The 23,925-nt window shown below is 35.4% G+C and overlaps 1 protein-coding gene and 1 long non-coding RNA gene across 3 annotated transcripts in view; one reads left to right on the forward strand and one right to left on the reverse strand.

Moving 5' to 3' along the window:
• Positions 1-7,775: 7,775 nt before the first annotated feature.
• Positions 7,776-12,690, reverse strand: LOC143176894 (uncharacterized). The gene is made up of 5 exons (XR_013001394.1): positions 12,541-12,690; positions 9,191-11,791; positions 8,899-9,047; positions 8,360-8,549; positions 7,776-8,263 (listed from the first exon to the last, which is right to left on the reverse strand). It is a non-coding gene; the product is annotated as an uncharacterized LOC143176894 (long non-coding RNA).
• A 5,392-nt stretch (positions 12,691-18,082) lies between these two features.
• The window catches only part of LOC116425847 (metabotropic glycine receptor), a 277,989-nt gene continuing 272,146 nt past the window's right edge, over positions 18,083-23,925 (forward strand). For both annotated transcript variants that reach the window (XR_012997961.1, XM_031974063.2), the window contains exon 1: positions 18,083-19,955. Coding sequence is in view for 1 of the 2 variants with exons in the window: in XM_031974063.2 (XP_031829923.1) it covers positions 18,593-19,955 (1,363 nt within the window). In the remaining variant the exon portion in view is untranslated. The remainder of the gene's footprint in view (positions 19,956-23,925) is intronic.

Genomic DNA, 23,925 nt, shown 5'->3' on the forward strand with positions numbered 1-23,925 from the left:
GCAAGAAGTTTTATTCTCGGAATCCTTGAAATGTTATCCATAAAAAGTAATATATTATTATGAATTATATATAAATACATTAATATTTATTTATTGTATTTATAATATCAATATATTTACCAATAATATTAATATAATTATTTATTGTATATTATTATATACATTACTAACAATATATTATATTAATCTAATACAAATTTTCAACCTTTTCCTCAACGAAACAATTTATTAGTACTGTAGAATTGTAGAATGAATACACGTTGGACGTATGTTTGTCATTTTTACACATGAAATGAGTTGTTTATAAAATGCTTAAGTAGCTCGTCGAAGTATTAATAATTGCATGATCCTGTTGTACTTTGAATTGCGACCGACTTTGATGTGTAATGATGGATAATCATGAGCCATTAATAATACGAACTCCTAGGATCAATCTGTACACGATCTAGGAAACTCGATCATTTTACTCGACATTCTATCCAGGGAAAAAAAGGAAGAAGGCTCACGCGGGCCACAAATTGTCGTGAAATTCTGCACTAGTCATGCGAACTGTGTTATGCGAACGTAAACGAGCATTTCCTCCTTTCCGCGAATTTTCTTCACTAATTATGGACGAGATATACCCACAGAAAGAAGAAACGATTTACGTTTATAACACTTAATAACACGTCATTTATTTATTAAGTTATATAATTCATTTAATATAACTTAATTTTAATATTTAATATATTTATCTTTATTAAATTTATATTATATAATTTAACCATCTATTTATTTATTTATTTAGATCATTCATTTTTAATAGTATAACGTAATTAATCGTTTTTCTTATCAATGAGTGTATCGACGATTTTGTTGATAATTTGTTAAATATTCGATATGTTTTTATGGTTTTCTTGCATTGATAAATTTGTTTAAAATATAAGTAAGAAATCTGTAAGAACAGAATTTAATAATATTTTTGTGTGAACTGTAAAAATATCTGTAGCATTAAGTTATTATTGTAAACTTAATCTACAACTTTAAACTTAATTTACATCTTTGAACTATTATTTCAAACTTAATTTACAACTTTAAACTATTACTTCAAACTGAATCTACAACTTTAAACTATCACTTTAAACTTATTCTCCAGTTTCAAACTAGTTAGTAGTAGGATAGCTGATATTTTTATTTCCAAGAAATTTTCCTGGCCTAGTTACGCGTTATCAATTGATATTTCCTGTCGTTGACTCGAAACCGTGACCTTGCGTCAAATTACCACATTCAAGTCAAATCAAATGCGAGCCAAACGATTCCAAGCATCCACGGCTCTGTTTCTTCTGCTGGTCTTAGAACGCATGCATCAGATCTAATGTGGTCATTGAGTTATTTCTGTTGGTCCTCCCACTCAGCATCTCTTCGTCCAGAGGTTCTTTATACTTTGTTCACTCGTGAATGAAGGAACGAACGATTTCCAATGTTTCCTTATGTCTAGGACTAGGATTTCTTTTCAGAAATTTCTGTATTTTTCGATCGGAGAGTTCGATTGATCTTTGATCTTATTGAGATTCCAATCTCCCTTTTGTTTTGATTCTTTAATTCATAAAATTGCAATATTAAAGTTCGCAAGAATTTTTTATCTCATTCAGATTCTAATCTTTCTTCACCTTTAAATGTTTTCATTTATGAAATATTAAATATAATTGCTAGACTATAAATTATTATTTTCACACTTTGGATTTCTAATTGTATTATGCTATTACAATTGGATTTATATTAATATTCTAATATTTTAATCCAGAATCTGATTGTTTACTCAGATTAGCTCACATTCAGAGTCCAATTTTCTTTAGATTAAAATTATTCTCAAGTTGTAGCTACTGAGAGTCTTATTACTTCTTCTCTGTCTAGATTAATCAGAGATATATGGAATTTCCTGGTAATATTTCAGAGACATTTGATCTTCGTTAGTACCTAATGAGAGACTTTGATTGTTTTTATCTGTGAGCTTGTTGTGGTGCACCCAACATATTTTCACATGCTGGACACACAGACATACATGTCCCTGATAAGTTGACTATTGTTTTTGTCTAGTAGGATGGCCCAATGTAGGCTGTTTGAAGAAATGGAAAATTTCTAATTTCTGTGAGGCCCTGGTAATCAAAGGAACCTTTAAGTGTGAAGGTTATCTACCATTCCGTGGAAACAGCAGATATGGTTTTCGTGTGTCACGCATCTACTTCATGGCCTGTGTGAACGAATTTTCACTATTTGAATGTTATTCAACTGTGTCTCACTGAAAAGACGCAATTTTAAATGCTACGTATCATCCCAGGCTGTTTTTTTTATATTTCTTCTATATTTAAAAATAAAGAGAAATAAAACTGTTTTTAATACGACACATACGAAACCTCATTATTTATGGAATAACCCAATATGTCTGATCTTTAACATTTCAACCCTTTTTCTGAAACTTAAATTTACTTTAGATGAAACTACATAAACAACAAAATAATGTTAACCCTTTACAATCGAGTATATCTTTTTCAACAAATATTCATTATTTTTTGATGAAGTATCAATGACTCTTTTTGCAATTAATATAAAGATGTACCTTGCACAAATTAAGGGGTATAACTATTTTATTTCCAAGTTCCATGTGTTGATACATCATATAAAATTTAATATTGAATTTTATATTTTATAATTTTGCTGGGTCAAGTTGAATAGCAACTGAAAGGCTCCTCTCGAGTGCAAAGGGTTAATAGAAAAATAGTGAGGTGTGTTTACGTGTGCTAAAGATTCAATGATACTAAATAATTGAAAGCAGCTGTTATCAATGGAATAAAGTGAATAATACAAATGCAGATGAGAGCATTAGTAACTGATCACAGTAACTCTAAGTTTTTACATTGAGTTTTCAGTAATTTAAACACGTATGCAATATTTATTAGTCATTACATCACTGCAAATGGTTCTATAGATACGTACAGTGACAAGGACATCTATCCTTATTTTTTATTTACGAAAAAAGGATTGTAGTGTTAAGTGACCTCAAGAGAGTTGTAAAATGCTTCATTACACCTTCTGCTGTTGCTTTAGTGACATAAGTCTCATACAGTCGAGATTAAAATTAAACAATCCGCGGAATTTTATTTCAAATTTCTTGGATGTAATTAAAAGGAGTTCTTGAATGTTTGAAAAGCAAGTAACTTGAAAAGCTCAAGGATGAGTTCTTCAAGATTAGAAATCAACTTTCAAAACATCGAGGAACATCAACAAAAACTTTCTCTTCTAAGAAACACAAAGATAAGGAATATTGGAGAGTTATTCAAGGTTTTATCTAGAGATTGAAGCAATCTCTATAAAATCTAGAAATCAGAGAACTACAAGTGCTCTCAGAAGGTTTAGGAACCAGCAAAATTGTTCATTCAACACATTGGTTATCGCGATTGTGCAGAAAACAAACGCCGAAGGTCAACTCACTTTTTTTTCCATTTATTGACACATTCTGACGACAGGAATACATTTTTGAAGATATTTTACACGGAATATATATTCTAAGAATTTTTTGCAAATTTTTATTCTTCACATTTTAATGGCGAAACCTCCAGAGAAGATATTCAACCTATTAACTGTGGAATTTAGTTTCAGAAATCTCTCTTTTTGCGCGCAATAAAATCAGAAACTGACTGTATACTCGTCAAACGCAGGACGAATGCACCTAGGGTATATTTTAATGAAAAACCAAAGCAAACCAAAGAAAAATTACATGTTCATCTGAAAAAATAAAGAATTCATCGTTGAAAGAATTACAGAGTATCATTTCAAACTTTAAGACGATGCGTGTACTCGTCAGACGCAGTTAACTGGTTAAGAATATGACAAATGTTCCCGAGAGCCGCAAACAGGAAAACAGTTTGAAAAATCATAGAAGCGGTGAAAGATAAAGATAAGATAGCAGTTCTCGAAAATTTTAATTCAGGAATGACGTGAAAGCTACAAATGTACTTAGTTTGGAGGAGGAAGATTATGCTATGAATCATAATTCGATTAGATTACGAATTAATCGGTCATCGTGTAATAATTATGTAACAATGTGTATAACGCTCGTATAAATATTATGCATTTGACATTGTTCCTGGAGCGTCTTTTAACCTTCTTTCACCTCAGTTTCAGAGGAGCGACAAAATGGCGATCAATCGCAACTCTGACTCTACGAAAAGGTGAGTCAACCAGCCATAATTGATTCTTCAGGCTTAATTTAAGGTAATAAGAGGGATCACCGACAGCGTTGACATACTTTCGACGCCTCTAACATGAGTATTTATCGCGCTACTGAATGGTATTAATTGAGCCATTTTTTTTAACGGTGTAGGTCCATTTTTGGAGAAAATGAATTAAATTGAGTGAGATATAGATATCCTCCTTTTATATTTATAATCATACAATAAATGATGTAGGATATCTTCATAAATTAATCAAAAGAAGTTTAACTGTAAATGTAATCGCGAAAATGTTTTCTTTGAAAGTGGAATAAGATCATTTGTAGCTAAGAAATCGTTTATTTTCCTCAACGATTCTGTTCATTATTATTTCATAATAAAATTTGACAAGTTCATGGTTTATTAAATGTTACTAGAATCGATTAACGTTTGCTAATATTTTTAAGTTGATTCAAACGCAAACCCTTATAAAAAATTGACTCTCAGCATTTAAAAAGAAACGGCTAAATTATTTGGTATTCGGGGCCGTAAAAAGCAACTTTTCGTCCATTTTTCGGCCATTATCGACTCTTGAACGGCCCCTTCGGTTATTTTTCGCTCGAAACTAATCTTTGACAAGTTCCGACGTCATGTTTATATTATAACGTATCAATTGCGTGTGCCATGTTCATGAATATTTACGATTCACGCGCGAGAGACACGAGATATGAGAAGCTTGGACATTTTATTCTTCGCGGTTCTCGTCGAATTCTTTTCTTTTCGCTCTGTTGTGTAATAGGGTCAGTTCAAAAAGATTTATCGCGCTTCTTAAGAATATTTAGAAACGTGTTTCACCTCGACAAGTATTTTTAATTATTTTTTGGATACCCGTTTCTAGTGACCATTAGATAGGATAATGGCACCGAATGTGGAGCACCTGATTTGGAAAGGTTCGCAAAACGAAAGATATGTATTTTTTTTCAATGAAACCTGCATAAAAAAGCGAAGAAATGAATAAACATTCGTACACTGACCGATAACAATGCAAAAATTAAAATGCTTTCAAATCGTAATAAAAAATTTAAATGAAGACGAAAACAGCAATCTGAAAAAATGGAACACCTAGGTCATTTGTAAACAAAACTTATTTTTATCGCGAGAAATTCATATTTATGGAATCAAGAAGAATAATTAAACGAATTTTCCACTTTTTTGAATTTGTATTATGTGAATTTGTTTCCTGCATGCGAATAACACATCGGGACCATTACATTCTTCGTGAATACATTGCATTCGACATTTTTTCTATTATTATCATTTTTGTAATTACCACCATAAAATAAACATATAGCATAATAATATGTAACGTTAACAAAGAATATGCACCCAATATGGAACGTGCTCCATATTAGGTATTGTATTCCGATGGAAAAATAATAAGTATTTTAAGAAGAAGATAAATTTACAGCAAATTGCTTTTGAATAGTGAAAAACACGCATGTTCAATGATAAGACACGAAAAAATAGAATCTTTTGGCCTATCTATATTAAGAAATTTGATTATTCAACTCGTCTTTCAGAAAATTCAACGTACTAACAAACACAATAATGCTTCGCATTCAATAACAAATTTCTAATTAATGTTCAACTATTAATATCATTGTTTTCTATTACTAATAAAGTGTTTCACATGTTAACTAACACATCAAGCTATTTATTTTCCGAAATATTGTGCTCCATATTAAGTGCCTTCACCCTATTAACTTTTTTAGTGTTTTTAAACTTTGTAGAATCTAGGAGCAAAGTTTGCAAGCGAAATTCTTTGACGAAGATCATTTCGATGTCGGCATTTGTTGATTTTTCTGCGAAATGCACGTTTCCTGTGGCAATTCGAAGAATTTCTTAAGGTTTTCTATTTTGCTCACAGTGATATTTGTCGAAAATGAATAAAATCCGTGGTGTTCTTATGACCTTCGATCGATTATGTCACAAAAATAATATGTTCATTACTATTTATTTATTATAATGTAAACGTTGGGTCAGGAAACAAAACTCGAAGAGTTTTTGTGCGTCAGGCATAAATGATTTAAAACGTGAAATGAAAGGTAAACGATACAACTTTGGTAAATATTGTTAGCTTCTCGTTGGAACAATATTGCCAATAATTGTTTCCGAGAAACAACGCTTTAAATTTTTTTAATTCTCAGACGAGGATAAATATTTTCGAAAAAATCAGCGGCACCGTTTATTAATGCACCTATTCCCCGATTTACATGGTGTTTTATTTACACGGTTTTCAAAATAACAGATTTAGAAAAAAAAAATATTAAAAGTAAACCTTTTCGCCACGCACACATTTTTATAGTAAATTTTTTATTTCATTCGATCGGTAACGCTGGCTTTAAATCTGAAAAGGGAATTCCATTTTTGTATGTGCACAAAAACCATTCATGTAGATTAGAGCAGTAAATAAATTTTTAGCAAAAAGCTGTGTGCCGTTTTGCCTTTTCTAATCGGAATGAAACGACATATTTACTGGTTAGTGCAGTAGCATTCCTATAATGTACTTAAAATTGTATGGTTTCTTGGATGAACTTTTCGTTTCGTTTTTTCTGGATTTTATAGTTCTCGTTTCTGTAAAAGGAATTATGTAGTTATAGCTTTACATAATTATCGTAATGTCTTTATTATAATTTTATATATCTCTCATTTCACAAATGAACTGATATCTTCATGTTTCCCATGGTTTTTTACATTTATTCTACGTCGAAATCAATGAATTTAATTAAATGTGTAACTACCTGAATTATGCACGTTTCGGTTTGGTTTTGGTTTACACGATTTCACATACAAAAATCCACGATTTCGATTTACCTTGTTCCGTGTAAATCCCCGATCTTCCGTGTAAATTGAGGAGTAAGTGTTTTTCTTTGTCGAGCGTTAGCGATTATCATAACGATCCTTTCATAGCAGAACGGATTCGAGCAAAGGCCCTCGAAAAAGCAAACATGGCGGCTGCGTAAGCTGAGTCAACCTTGGGCAAATATATTCGAGTCTCGTTACTGTCTCCATGCGATTTATGTAACGTAACAAAAAAAGATGGAGTTCTGCATTAGAGCTTTGGGTCTAATTACATGTACGATCGGTAATGCGTCGTTTGATCGTCGGTGTCTGCAGTTACAAAAAGGTATCGAAGGATAATGAAGTCAGCATTTTAATATGCGACTGATAATTATCGAGAAAACATTCTGAATGATCGAAAAAACGAAGTTGAATTTTTTCTGTGTATCTTCTGTGTCGTAAATATATGTTTAAAGTAACAATTTCAATTGTAACAATCTATACGTTAGACATTTGTCTAATTTTTTATTTGATTTCACGGTGACAATTACAAAAATGACACTATACAAACACTTGTCTCACATTTTTCAGATTTCCCGTTGGTTAAAAGTGATTATATCAAAGTTTCATCTATCTATAATTGAAAATTGTTACTTCAATGTTGTTGGGTGTAAACTTGTGTCTACTTTTAGGGAAATGAATGGAAGTAATTTTCAGCGGTAGAATTCAACGTTTTATATTTATTTTATTTATTGTTATTATAAGACTTAATTTTTATAATTTTCTAAAGTGTGGTTCAAACAATTTCCAACGTTATATAATAATTTATCATCTCCAGTATGACACACGAGTGCAAAGAGTTAATAATTGCAAACAGAAGCCATTAGGAAAAAGTCATTTTGATCTCTCTGGTAGTTTTAGCGTCAATAAAAAACACATATTTCGCCGTTAAACTGACAGAGAGTCATAAGAGAAAACAGGAGTGCCCACCCGTGACTCGTGCGTTTCCGTGACGTCGTCGTTCACGCAGACGCTTGACCCCAGACCGGCATTGACCATTTCACAGCAGCCTAATTTCCATTTATTACGCAATTGATGCAATTAGATACGTCAATCAGCGGGATAATGGGCTGGACGAGATAGACACTGTCTGACAATGCGAAGTTAATCCGACTTCAAACGCCGCCATGATGAAAACACGCCGGCGCGCCGCGGCACCGGACAAATGGCCCCAGCTGCACAAAAGTATCGAATGAAAGAAATTCAAAGGTGTTTTCGCGAACTTAGATTATTGTTAGGTCGTGTAACAGCAGATGTCGGATGTTCCTTACTCATAAATGTTTGTACTTCTGTTGTCGTTAGCTCTTTGTTCTTCTTACAACCTCTTAACATGAGAACTACCAAGCATTTAAACCGTCTTCGTAAAATTCCTTTATAAAAACTATAAGCGTGAATTTATTAAGATTCCAATCGATTTATATTTCTGTTTAGGTACTACCAAATCAGTTTCTTTAATAATTTCTGAAAGAAGTATGTGCATTTATATACCTTTGCAGTAATTCTAAAAGAATTGAACAGTTTCATTGTTGATTACACTGGCCTACAAATTCAACTTTCTTTTTGTTAGAGAAGATTTAATGGGTGATATTAATAGTATTTCTTATGATGAATTCGAATTATGCAATCTCTCAAAAACTCAATTTTTCAATTTTGAACATTTGTTGTGTCTTAATTATGAAAACTTTTCGAACTTTTCTTGCGGACTATTATTCTGTCGACCTTCCTGAACACAGTGATGTAAATTTTAATATTCTAAATATTTAAACATGTTTAAACAATGCTGAAAGGCAAAACTGCCCCTGAAGCGTACCGGTTTTTATCGATATTTCTCAATTTATCGGAAAAACTAAGCGTCTCGGAGAAAATCTGACTTCAGCATGCTGTAGAGCAGACATCTACTTTGATAAATCCGTTGAAAAAAGTTCCATAACACGTTTCTCTTATCTTCTCTTAGACGTACTACCGTTATTCATATAAAAGAAGGAAAGAAAATTAACATAATGTAAGTTCAACAAGATTGAAAATTCTTTTATTTATCCTTTTTAATTCCATAAATATTCATTTTTCATAATAAAAATGAGTTTCGTCTGCAAATTACTTACGTGTTGCATATTAGGTGCCATTTTTTCAGGTCGCTGTTTTTGACTTTATTTACATCTTTTATCGTGATTCGGAGGCGTTTAAATTTTTGCCTTGTTATTGTTGACTAATGTATGAATTCATTAATTTCTTCGTGTTTCGACGCAAGTTTCATTGAAAAAATGCGTATCTCCCGTTTTGGCAAGCTTTTCAAATCATATGTTCCATATTCGGTACCATTACTCTACATTTTCTTTACGGACAACGTGTTTGTCACGTGAAAACAGAATTGAGTGAGTTTATATATTCTCACTTGGTAACAATTTATTGTCGATACAGACAGCCAATTACATTAAACGTACAATTTATTCAAAGATAAACTTCAAACTAAGTGAAACATTATTATACTTTGTATATACTTATTTCATTCTGAGATAATAACCCTGACAACGGTGTCATAAATAATAATATCGAATTATCAATACTTGAGAAACCATTTATTGTCGATTATATTTTTCATACTTTATCTGCTCGCCTTGAAAATTCTCTTCTCTGCATAGTGATCGGTTTATATTATACTGGAATTTATAAAAAAACGATGGGAAGATAAAGAAGAAAGATATCATCCCGATAAAAACGAAAGAACAAGTACATTTGTCAACTTAATTGCAACATTCGAGGGATAATCGCTTCAATCTGTACGTAACACCTACTTAGTTTAAAATCACCAATGCCTGCAAACAGTTTTCTGACATATAATTATGTAATCATTTTTAAAACCATTAATGCCAGCAAACAGTTTTATAACACATAATTATGTAATAATTGTTGTCACGATTTCTTCTTCTTTAATCTATTCATAATTCCACTGCCGTTTTGCGTCAACGAATATTTTATCCCCTTCCAATTGAAAACAATTATTGAAATCGGTCTCGTGTCGATAACGGAAATTGAAGGTCACCAATCTTCTTTTTGTGGCTTAACGTCTCATCAACGTCAAATATTATTAAATACTTATTTAATCGTTCAGTTATTAAATATAATTGTTCATTGATTACTGTTTAATAGGTGGGAATTGTCGATAGAATGAGAGGTCGTCTGTGTAGTCGAATCGGTATCTTTATAGTTCATCGACAACTCCGCGTATCGTCCGTTGCAGCGAACCTGACACTCACGTCTGAGTGGTCAGATTAAAAAGGTGCACGCCTGATTGGCTGAGGCGCTTACGCCCACCAATCGGGTCACGTGACGAAGAGTGCGAAGAACCGTTTCCGGACTTGCAATTGGATTTCTCGGAGCGGCTGTCTCCGCCCCTATGACGTCACGAGTGCCAGGTTCCCAGCAACCGACGGTACAATAATGCTCGCTTAACACTAAAACTACCGAGCAGATGCATTAACTTTTTGAAATTTTGCTGTCATTGGTGTATTGCATATTTCGCATAAACTTACTTGGTTGTTGCTCCGAACGTGTGAGTGTGTGAGTTTAGCGTACTCGGTTCTGATTCGCGTTATTGCCACTTGCTATTTTCTGTTGAACTTGGAATTGGTTGTACGATTAAAGTAATTACTAATGCTTACTAATCTGTTGCTAAATAGCCCCTGCCATGCAAACTGATTTTTATTTAAAAAAGAAATGAACAATAATCACTGTTTGCCACGATCAACATATTTATATTTTTACCTTGTATTCATTGTTAATTCCTTGACCTGCAATATCGTGTCAGAATCGTGACGAAAAGTTTAAACTGAATTTGACAAATCGAAGTGCTGTTTATTTTCCTTAAATGTGAATTAAATTTTATTTTTCTATTATCAATCGTTCACCTTTGGAGTAAGCTTATATATAGAGTAGGCATCAACATTTTTTCCTTTTCTAATAAATTATTATGTAATGTAAATAAATTCCGTTTCTCTATTTATATAACATTAGAATCGAAACGTGAAATATGCATTGTCATTTAAAAAACTTCACACTATCTCTATAATGTGAGGAAAATATAACTATCGTATGTTTAACTCTATACACTCATACTTTTTAACCAGTTAACTTGGTTTGACTAGTATACACGTCACTTTAAAGGTTGAATGATACTTCTTTCAACTATGTATTCTTTATTTATTCAGATGAACATGTAATTCTTCTTCGGTTTGCTTTGGTTTTTCATGAAAATATACCGTAAATGCAATTTGTCCTGTGTTTGGCGAGTACATACTTCATTTTCTGATTTCATTGCGTGAAAAACGTGAGATTTTACAAACTAATTTCACAGTTAACGATTTATGGTATTGACGTTTGTCCAGAAAACGGGCTTTCGGCCGCACCGTGCGACGGTGCTCGGTTATCGGTATTTTGATTCATTTGCGTCCAAAGTTTGCTCCCCGCGCCTGCCCTCAACAGTATATCGTTCCGATCGGCACCTGAGCGGATTTTTCCGGCGATAAATCATCGATTCATCATAATTTTCAAGCAATTGCGCGTCAATTCGCGCGACACAGCGAAAGATTCGTTTCAGAACCGTCCTTTTTTTTGTATTTTCAAAGAAAAGAGTCGTTTCTTTTATCAAGATGTCTTCCTAGGTTTGCCGTAATGTATTCGCAAACCTTTTTTCTTTCCCCGTGAAGCTGAAATAACAAGTTTCACGTAATCGGTTGTAATTTATTCGGAGTCCTTTAAAGACGAGCCATTATTTACATTTTTGACGCGATCGAACAAATAAACTCGTTTCTCGGGAATTGATGGCGGACATTCGAATTCCCCTCGATTTCAAAGGCTTGGTTCAATGTGAACCTCCTTGGAAATGAACCGTATCGCTTCTATGAAAAACAATTTGCTTTCCAATGAAATATAATTTATTCCGTGAAAAGAAGGAAATAATGTTCTCCGCGTAGCTTTTAAAAGTTAAGCCACAAAAATACAAGTAATTCTGTACTTATCATTTTAATTCGATAATATGTGATCAAATTGGGTAAAGTCTTCTTGCAAATATAATGAAACAAAACGGCAATATATATAATTTATTTCATGAGGGGAAGAAAGTAACTCTTCTGACCTGTTAAACGTAAAACTACAGAAATACAATAAATAATTCAGTACCTATAATGTCAATTCAATAATTCATGATGAAATGAAAAAAAAAGTCTTTCTTCAGTGTAGTTAAATAAAACCACAGCGAATAACAATTTATTTCGTGAGAACGCGAAGATAAACTTCACACGTTATTTTTAAAATACAAATACAACAATATCTCGGTTAATAATGTCACTGGAAATATCGTTTCACGTTATAACAATAATTTACAGTCTTATAATTGATACTGGGCACAGTGGTAAACAAGAAATCGCAGTGAACACCGTTGGCAAATAATTCTTACCGCCCATCCTGTTTACATTTTTCCGGTTGTTTGCGGCAAGAATCATTCGCTGTAGCCTCGCACCTTTGACTTCTGGTTCACAGATGGACAAAGTAAACACAAACTCGATCTGTGTGCTGTGGCCTGTTGTAACAACACATGATTAATGCTCGTTTAGTAATCCAAAACCTTGACCGTCAGAGTTCATCGCCAGTTCAGTGTTTTAATGCACAATTTTGCAATGAGCTTCCATGGACTGTGCTGATAACGCATTCTCGATAAAGAAGAGGCAACTGTTGATAAGCTGGCCATTGCAGAGAGCTAAATACCTGAAACAGGTGGAGTTAGTGTCCATGTGTTTGAATATATTTCCTTAAAAATGAAATATTTATTTTAAAATTAAGTATAATGTAATTCAATAAAAATGTATAATATCCGATTGGATTTTCTGCGACGTTTACGCTTTCAAATTCTTTCTAGAATTAAGTTCAGAACGTAGATTGCGATTTGACGTTTGAATCGCCCGCACTTTTGCTCAGTTAATAAAGTCACAATACTGACTTATCGACTCTAGCCATGAATTAAGAATAGATTGAATACTTTATGGATTCTCATAGCTAATACTTTGTTTTCTTAGTGGAAAAATCATTTTTGGAAGAGTATTTCATAAATTTAGGAGACAAACAAAATCTGTACAAAAGTTACAAAAGCATTTATATTTTCAATCTATCATGCCACTTATGAAAAAAGAATAAAGTTGCAAGCTTAATAAGGTAATGCGAGAATTGTTCATTATAATATAAATTAAATTCTATAAATACACTAATTAAGCTTCATGTACAATTTTTTCAGTGAATCTCATAAAAATTGATGTCAGATTTATCAAGGTCACTAGATTTAGGGTTAAGGTCACCTGATCTGGGTCAAGGTCATTCGTAACAGTCCACGAAAATACATCAAGTGTCAGATCTATCCTATGCTTAGTTTATGGGGTATAGCTCCATCGGTAATTCAGTTCAGATAACGGCCTGAGATCTTCTGCTAGAGCCGAACAACCGACGGTAATCTGAGCTCTAACTGTCGATAAGAACAAGACGATAACAAGGGGCTTATGACTGGCCATTGGTCCCACTGATAAGCCGAAAATGGCAGCTCGACCAATAATGTGAAACCACGACGAAATTTAGTTTAATGGGTCACGGTGTTAAGAAAAGAACCGATGATCTTCGCTGTCTTAATTTCTCTTTAACAGTTTCTTATCTAAGATTAACCGTTAATCATTCTTGCTTTAACGAAATTTCCTCTATTTTTACACCAACGATTTCTCGTGATTCTTCATTTTCTGCTGAATTATTTTCAATAATAAATCGTATAATTGTGAAGCTGATTCTTATATATTTATGTAATAATATCTTTTTCATAAAGTCGGTAGAATGTTCAATGATGCAGACTGGGTAAATTTTGATCCGGATTCTTTTATTTGAATATTACAATTGAAACGTCTCAGAAAAATGGCATATTCTTAGGTGATATATTCTTGCGAAGGAATTCGCCATTGCGATTTCAATAACTGCATAACAAAAGGGTTCCTTTTATTTTCCATATTACTGCTTTTTTGCTTACTTTAAGAAATAATCTCTCGACACTTGTTCAGGGAGTCCTTCATGTATCCAGTAGGGCAGTCCTTCCAAGGTGCGGTAATGATCTGAAGCACACCTTGTTTCAGTTGAGTATTTTTTGGCTCTGTGATCTCTACAGATCGGTCGTTGGCCGGTGACGCGTAGATCGCTGTTGCCATTAGAGACAACAGCACCAGCAACAAGTGTCCAAAGGAGATCCTCATTGTGCTCACTCAAAAATTCTCTATACTGAATCAAATTTCAAAATTAGTCCATGAAAATCATTCCTCATTGATCGTACTCAAAATATTCAAATATTTCTGCTCACTCGGAGAAAGTCGATTTTTCGAAAATACTTTTAAACAACGTATTTTTTCCTCGATCCCTTTAAAATTGATAATATCGTTAATCAATTTTTATATTTACCTTGTCGATTATTGTGGGATTGGACACTACAGACACTGACAGTCACTTGGACACGAATCGGATTCACTGAAGATTTAATTTTTCACTCGATCTTCACGGTGAGAGACAAATAGATCAGTTGAAACGATTAACTGACTGTTTATTGTAGTTGTTTTGATAGGCTTGAAATTTGTGAAATTTCGGTGATACGGACGCGTTCGACGAGACGCTTCCGCCGCGATCAATATGCATACTGCGAAGGCTAGCTGGTTACAGTCCCGCGCGATTAGTTATTCGAAGAAAGCGGGTCTGGAATCTCGCAGCAGGTTGCTCGTAATACGCCCGGGGATACTTCTGTGGTAATTTATTCTTAAACTGCCGAATATTTGTAGAATTTCTCGAATTCCAGAATCATCTGAATCTGAAGATTTAATTTTAGACTTCGTGTGGTTCTTGGAAGTCGCTGCTGTTTCACTGTTTCTTCAACCCTTATAATAGAAAATTCATTGATCTATGTTTACGATAAAGATTTTTATACTTTCTTTTATATAATTTATCATATTTATTATTGTGAAAACTATTTTTAAACTGCTGAATGTTTGTTGAATCACTCGAATTCCAGAATCATTTGAATCTGAAGACTCAATTTTAGACTTCGTACGATTCTTGGAAGTCGCTGCTGTTTCAGTTTCTTCAACCCTTATAATAGATAATTCATTGATAATTCACGATGTCCATTTTTATATTTTCTTCTGTATAATTTATCACATTCTCGTAAAAATTGGATAAAATTGCTTCGAATCTCCATTCAAAACTAGGTAAAAGAATTGTTACATGAAAATTAGATTTCAAAATTGAAAGATATGAGTGAAATATTCTTGGATTAAATACTAATATTATAATGTTATTAATAATAATAATTATTATCAATTATTAATTAACCGCAGAATATTTCACTCATATCTTTCAATTTTGAAATTTAATTTTCCTATAACAATTTTTCAATCTTTTGAACAGTGATTCGAATTCATTGTAATATTAATATTCAATCAATCCAAGAATATTACAATTACCAATATTAATATTATTAACAACATTGCAATATTAATATTTAATTAATCCAAGAATATTACAACTATTAACACCAACATTTAACAATACCTAACACTATCAACATCATCCCATCATCCCATCATCATTCAATTAACCGAATAACATCTCCCTTGCCTCCAAAAAACGCGAAAATAAAGAATCACTATCACATCGAGCCACTCATACAATAACGCAAACAGTAGATATATCGTCAAAAAAACAACACTATGAATCTAAGGGCTGATATTTACTGTACGTCATCTTTGCCAACAACGTCCCGCGTTCCCCTTCGAACGGTCATACGTCTGGTTTCGTTATCAGAGGATGCTCCCCGGGGGAAAAAGTCACCGGGCCACGGGAGAACCGGCGAAAGTTTCCAATTCACCGGCCCGGCGATAAAAGCAATTCCTTCAACAATGTTTTCCGGCGGTGCACGCCGTCCCAGACGCGAAATTCATGGAACTCGAAACTTTTCATCGCGTGCTGTATCTTACTGGGCCGAGTTTCGCTGCCTTTGAGGAATTCCCGTCCGTTCATTGTTGGGTTGCTTTTATTTCCCAGTAATCCCCTTGTTAAACTTCCTCTTTTCCTTCTTCTCCTCCCCCAGCTCTATAATTTTCGTTTCCCGACGGAAGGCTATCATAAAACTTCCCCCGGGCGTCCGTATCGAATTTTGAAGCACGCGAATCGACCTCCAGCCACGTGCCGGTAATATTCATAACCGCGATACCGAAGTTCATCAGGGTTCTTCTTCAATTAATATTCCCCCGATTTCGTATTCTTAGCAGTCGACCACGACTTTCAGTGTTTTTTAAACCGCCGCATACAAAGCAGCCAATTATTCGTCTCGGCACGTTTTACCTGAAATTTTCATTGAATATTTATTGGAATTATATTACGCGTTGCTCGAAACTTTTTGTGTAATTTTTTACCTTTTTGTGATGAATAAATAGTCGGTTCTATTAGACTGTGTTAGAAATATTTGGAAATCGTAGAGGAACTCCACCTTTCGAAAATTAACAAATTCTTACCTTTCTATGGTTTCTTTTCCGACTATGAAATAATTCATTGCAGGTGGAAAGAAAAAGTTAACCAGAAGTCTAGAAGGGTTGGCATTGTGAAGCTTTCAGGAAAATGGAAAAGGTAGCAGATCGGAACGAATCGTGCATAATTCAGTAGCGGGGCGTAATAAAATATTATGCATCCGTTATATTAGGTTGTAATGTAAATGCGATCGAATATAGTCAACGTTTTTTATAGGCAATTTCAAGCAGCCGTGAAATAACTGGATTTAAATGAATCAGAAATGCCCTCTTGTCACTTGCAATAAGTCATAATTAAATTCTTAGAACCAGAACGTATTCAAATTTGAACTTATTTACGTTACTATCTAACATATTAACCCTTTACATTCTGTAGGCTCCACTACGACACCATTTATAGCATAAAGTATTTCAATGAATCAATTCAAAGAAACTACCTCAAAATTATTGGATTTTCTACACATCCAAATTTTGTATTAATAAGGAAAATAAAAAGATCTAAGAAATGTCATAATATAATATTTTCAATTTTCGCTACGGGTGTCATAAAAATGGCTTTGAGTTTGTTGATTGATTACAAAATCGTCTGGAATGCTAAGGGTTGACAGATACGAGACCTGTAACATAGTCCCATCTCATTTCTGGCTTTCTCAGAATGATGATTGTAATATAGTCCTACGCCAATTTATATTTCTTATAAGGAGAGCGCCAGACGGAAAAATCTGTTTTTGAATGAAACCCTATGCATATCATAATACATATCTAGAAATGAAAAACCCTTATGGCGTTTCTGACCTGCGATCGATCTAACTACTTTATTATTAATAATTAATGAAAATAAGAGAAAGTCCCAGTCCTATTCGGTCAACGTAACGTACAATCACTGATAACAGAGGAATAATATGTAATTTACATTCAAACAAATTCGATAATATTTACGTTTGTTAACACTAAAACTACAAGACAGGTCTAAATGATCTATTCCTGATTTCTCCTTTCACAATCATTGAGAAGGTACAAACATTTTTCAGAGAAATGAATAATAATCTGATTTATTAATGCGCGAACTAAAATGCAATCCAATGGTGATATCAATAAATGCACTCTTATAATATCTCCAGAAGAATAAAAGGAAGTCAATTCGACTGCTCGGTAGTTTTAGTACTAAATTCCATTGGTAACCTTCGCCACGAGACCGACACGATGTTGTAGGGCAAGGGGTTAATCGAGGCCCTAAAGTGCACACAGTCCTGTCCGCCACGCTTCACGGACGCGACCCGCGAAAAACACGGCGGATCCAGTTGATTCTAATAAAATCAGCCGGAATACGGAGGCATGCGCCCTACGCGGGCTCTCGCGTACGTACGAAGGGGTAGCAAGCTTCAACCCTCAGTCTGGCGCCGCGTGCGAGCGCGAGTCGACGAACGGCGCTCGCCCCCCTCCATTCCGGGGAAAGACCGGAACACGTTCCCCCTGTCGCGATCTTTGACCGTCGGGCACAATGATCCGCGTGAGGATGAACGCTCAGACAAGATCCGATGATCCCACTTGAACGGTCAGCCCGAACTGATCGTCATCCCCAAATCAGCACTGACCAAGTGCGCCTCCGGAGATGAACATTCAGCTCGTAACCGCGTGCTCCCCTCCGATCCTTGCAGACAAGTGTATCCCCCAGGTGCCGAGACTGCCGCGAGAAAGTTTCGCGTGGCCAAAGACAGTCCAGGTGATAAGATGTGACCGGGGCGCAGATTAGTGGGCGTGAGGTCGCTGGATCCGTGGTAGGACACCGACAGTGTGCCGGCGATGCCGGAGCAGTGTGACTCGACGTTCCGTCCAGGACCGGTCCTGGCCGCGACCACGTGACCGTAGGACCCAGAGAGGACCCGTAGCCCTCCGAACGGCAGAACCCCTAAGATGAGTGTCCTGGTCGGCTGGTACGTCCTCGTTCTGGCGACGTGCACGCAGAGGCCCGTGCTGGCTGGGTTCGGGAGCCAGGAAGCGCAGATAGAGAGGCCTAAAGAGCTGCTGCGCCATCAGCAGAACCACAGGCCTTCGTTCATTGATAGAAAGCTAGAGAACAAAGAGGACGCCGAGCCTGTTTTGCACCTGGACGATCAGGCTGATGGGTTTTCCAGCGGGGATGGCGACGACAATGAACTGATCCGCAAGTTGAAACCGGAGACCAGCATCGAGAAGCCTGCCACGCAGATTAGACACAGCAGATCGAGAAACCACTTTGCTAGACAGGTGAAGCTTGATGATCCGGAGCTAGCTTATGCCAGTGGGTCTGGCAAAAGAGTCCAGCTGACGGACAACGTGTCCCGGAGTGAGGACAGCTTGAAGCTAGCTAAAGGCAAGGGTTCCGGGGTTGATGAATCTGGACAAGATGCTAGGTCCAGCGGTACGATTGACGAGAGGTCAACCGTGGAACTGGACAAACTGCTCACTAGGCTGTCCGAAGCTGGATCTGATCGCAGGAAGGAGGGCAAGGCGAGGAACTCGCCGTCGGTCCGTCACAGGAACAACTCGTTCAACAAGCTAAAAAAGGTGATGGCGAAGAACAGGGATAGGATGTTCAGCAATCGTACTGCGGGCAACCTGACGGAGATTTATGGTCATATTGTTCATGGGACCCAGACCGGAGACAGGAATGATTTAGACGGCGTGGAAATGGAGATCCTGGAGGACTATGATGTGTACAGTGACAACGAGAGTGGTAGGAACAGTTCCGAGCGCGAGGATGATTACGAGGATTACGGGAGGACGATGGTAGACCAGGCGAAGTCGGGCAAGGAAGGTGTCCACGTGGACATCGTGACGAGGTTCTTGAGGATCATCGAGAACCAGCATCTCCTAGGCGAGAACTGCACCGCTGGAACGGATTTGAACCTCGGCGAGGGTGTCGTCGATCAGTATGCCCAGGAGAAGTTCCGGCTAGAGGCGAATTTAGCCGTGAACAGGGCGAACATGCTGACCAGGCTCTGGAAATACGCGCCCGACGTGATGCTGTCCTCGGAGTACCTGCTGCACGCGAGCGTGCTCTCGATGGTCGAGTTCGACGAGGACATATTCGCTGCCGGGAACTGCTACGATAAGCTTCAGTACAAGGATCGCTGGCTCTACTGCCCGTTTGCCCATCGGTTGCAGGATCAGGACGGGATACTCGTCAAGGACCTCGCCATCGAGTACAAGTATCTCAGCAACAGCAGCGAGTGGTTCTATATAGCAAGGAAGAACGCGGAGAAGGTGATCGCGAACAACGAACAGTTCAGTCGCGGTGAGTTTCGTTAGGGTGCTAAGTACGCAGATGATTCGTACCGGTTCCTTATTTACCTCTGACTTCAAACGAAAACTATTGTCATTATCTACGACAGCGTTTGTTACATCCGTAACCGCTGTAATTCCTGCGGTACACCCTTTATACAAGGGGTATTTCAACAATTATCTTTGCGGCGAGGGGAACAGGGATCGTCAATTCATCTCGTTTGTTTATTTCCGTCTCCAGGGAGCTCGAAAAAGGAGTCTTTGAAGCGCGGCGAATAAGAATTCCCATCTCGTCGAGTTTATCCCACCGCTCTTTCGATATTATCGCCCTGGGGATGGAGTGGATGAAAAGAACTTCATTAAGGGTGGAGCCTCTCTGCCATGAAACCGCTGCCGGTTCAACTTAGAAGCGTTCACGCTGAATTATGGAAAGCAAGGGGAAACCGTATCGAACCCGAATAATTGCTTTCCAGCTCGACTGCACGCGAAAAACTGCGGTGCTCTGCGACCATCGGGAATCAGGATGCTCCCGTAAATTCCCGCCGGTTTTTCGAGTGATACTCTAGACGGTATTCAATCCTTTGCACTCGAAAGCTATTCACTAGGAATATTCATCGTTTTCTAACGAGTTACAGACGAGACTTTCTAGAATTAACTTAAAGGGTTGAATTAACCTCTTAGTTTATATTAAAAGTAATCAATGAAGGTCTTTAATTGTTTTTCAGCTTATTTTATATTTCATCCTGCTTATAACTTTATAAGTCTTTAGATATGTAATGAATTGATAAAAGTCAATAATCAATTCGAACCGGTCTGCTGGGAATAGGACCAATTAATTTTATTGTTAATAAACATAGTTATTTGCTAGTTTTTCTATATTTCCGTATATTATTTCCGATTCAAGCATATATTCACTATACCGTGAAATACAAACGCCAAAACCAGTCGATTTGATGGGTTAGACGCAGCGAGCGCTGAATTTCTTTCCCGTTTTCATGGGAAATTGTTCTTCGAGGTCTATTGTTGCTCTTTCATAAAACTTCGATTCGCGTTAATGCATAAATGCATAATATCCAGAGCCCGATGATAAAGTTTCTGCATCGCGCTCGAGTCAACCGTTTGTCCGACTTTCGTGGGAACTTCGGCCGGCAGTTTACTTTTGTTTTTAATCGTATTCTTTCTCGCTGTCGAGACGAGTAAGTTATTAATTAATCATACACGACTCGTAAAAGTTTCTTTTTTTAACTTGCACGCACGTTGCTTTATTACACAGGATGCCCATTTTCATTTAACCTGTTAACTGTGGAATTTGGTTACAAAAATTTCTCGTTTTGCGCGCAATAAAATCGTAAAATGAAGCGCGCAAGTTATTTTTATGAGAAACCAAAGTAAAACAAAGAAGAATTACATGTTTATCTGAAAAAATAAATAATCTGTAGCATTTCAAGCTTTAAGGCGACGTGTGTATACATGAAACGCAGTTAACTCGTTAATTCGAAGCATTTTTAGTATTTCTATTCGAAACCCTGCACGAGAATTTCGAAAAGACTGCTTTTTACTTATCTTTGTAGATTGATATTCTAGAAACATTAAAAAACAAGTTTCGTTGGAAAATTTACTAAATTGACAAAATTATGGTACTTTGAAGCTGGCAATATAGATGCTATTTTAAAAAATCCTTTTACCTTTGCTTACATCGAACGCAATAATTCGAACAGCGTTCAACTAATCGATTTAAAATTTTGCACACAGGTTCCCAATAATACTTCACAATAACCAACGAAGCCTTTTATCAGCTGAAATTTCCATTGATTAATGACAACGAAATAAATGAGACTTTTTTACGCGAAAATCGTGACTGTTGCAAATTCCACAAATGCGCTTACAACTTTTGAAAAGAGAAATAAAAAATATCAAATAAAAAATTACGATCGAATCGTTGCGTCATAAAACATTCCATAAGCTGGCCCATTTTCCAAGGTTCTGAACGATTAATTCAGTCGTTAATTCTCATGATATTAATGCGATACTTATTCGAATAGTGGAACAAGGATGTTTCCGGGGGAATTACCGCGAGAATCCCATTCCGCGCGAGTATTATCGTTCCCCGCAAGTGCTATCTTATAGATTTCTTCGCGTGCACGAGCGAAATAGGTGAACCGTTGAACGAACATAATTCGAATTAAATGAGAAAAAAAAACACTTACAGTCTCTGATCAACGAATTAGGGCCACTCATAGTTGTCTGGGCGGTAATCGTGGAAGTAAAAGGACTAAATGTGATTAATATTTATTTTTATTAACCACTAATAACAATAATAATATAATATGCATGTTATTGGGTCATCCCATAAATAATGCGGTTGTTCATATTTCTTTTATTTTTAATAATAAAGATAAACCATACTGTTTCCAATCTGAAATATATTCTCCTTTATAATCTATGAATTATCTATCTATACATTATAATTATTTTAGAAAAAATTTCATCTAATATAGTTCTATTTTATAAAACTACAATAATTTTTGTCTTTGGATGTTTCAGTCGTTTGTAATTAAGTTAGCTAATAATGGATGTTTTAGGAAAAGGGTTTCTAAAGCTAGCGATTAACTGTGGCATTTTGTAACATTTTTGATTAGAGAAAATGTAAATATGAAGCAGAAGGTTACTGTTATGCACTCAGAAAAAATCAGAGGTTTTTACTTGATAGTTATTAATTAAAGAATTCATCAAGTTTACCCATATTTAGGGCGTCTTCAGGTGGTGTCCCTCTTTAATCCTTTATTCTATGATTTCTTTAACAATCTTGATAAAATTGGTAATAGAAAATTATATACAATTTATATTTTAAAAAAAAGTAAATAACACTTCGATTTTTAAAATCCAATTTAAAATTCAAGGGTTTAGTTTGCTTGCATATTAAGAATAGTTTTCTTTCATTTTTTTCATATATTGATAATAGTATTTAAGTGAAACTATTTATTTTCAAAATTATCGGCCGGTACTTTTGTTTATCGTCGTAGGATATAACGAAACCGTAGAATGCAGAAGCTCTCCTTTACCCGGTTCCACCGTGCTCGAAAATAGAATGTGCCGTAATTTCCAATATCCGCGGCGGAGAATTGCCTTCCGCCTTTAACAAAATTCTTTTCTCGGTGAACACACTAATTTCTTCGAACGAGAAGATACACTTCGTGGAAAGCTTCGTTAATTATTTTCATAAATCTCATCTACGAGAAAATTACATGAGAAATACGCTCGTGCTTCGTTTAGTTCCAATTTCCGATGTAATTGAATGATTTCGTCTGTCGTTCGTAATAATTTATGTTTCTTAATATTTTCTTTCTGAATACTAATGGAATATTGTTTTGTAATTATTTCGTAACGATTCAGGTTGTAAGTAGAAACGAAACTGGAGATAAATAAAATTGTTTTCTTGTTTATTAATTCTTTCGATAAAATAAACGAATGATAATGTACCAAGGAATTGTGTTAAAAAATGTTCATGCTTTGCTTAGTTAGAATTTCCGAATTAATTGAATGATTTCGCCTGTTGTTCGCAATAATTGGAAACTGAAGAATTTCAGGAATTAAATTTTCTTCCTCATAACACTTTCGATAAAATAAACGGACAATAATGTGTCTAATTTTGAATGCAACTGAAAAATTTCATTTGTTTTTCGATTATCACTGTTTCCTTCATTAACATTTCCGATAAAATAAACGGACAATAATGTGTCTAATTTTGAATGCAACTGAAAAATTTCATTTGTTTTCCGATTATCACTGTTTCATTGAAAATCGAAGAATTTCAGAAATTAAATTCTTTCCTTCATTAACATTTCCGATAAAATAAACGGACGATAATGTGTTTAATTTTGAATGCAACTGAAAAATTTCATGTATTTTTCGATTATCGCTGTCTCATTGGAAATCGAAGGATTTCAGAAATGAAATTCTTTCCTTCATTAACACTTCCGATA

Source organism: Nomia melanderi, chromosome 2 (genome assembly GCF_051020985.1).
Source record: "Nomia melanderi isolate GNS246 chromosome 2, iyNomMela1, whole genome shotgun sequence".
Classification (NCBI taxonomy): Eukaryota; Metazoa; Arthropoda; class Insecta; order Hymenoptera; family Halictidae; genus Nomia; species Nomia melanderi.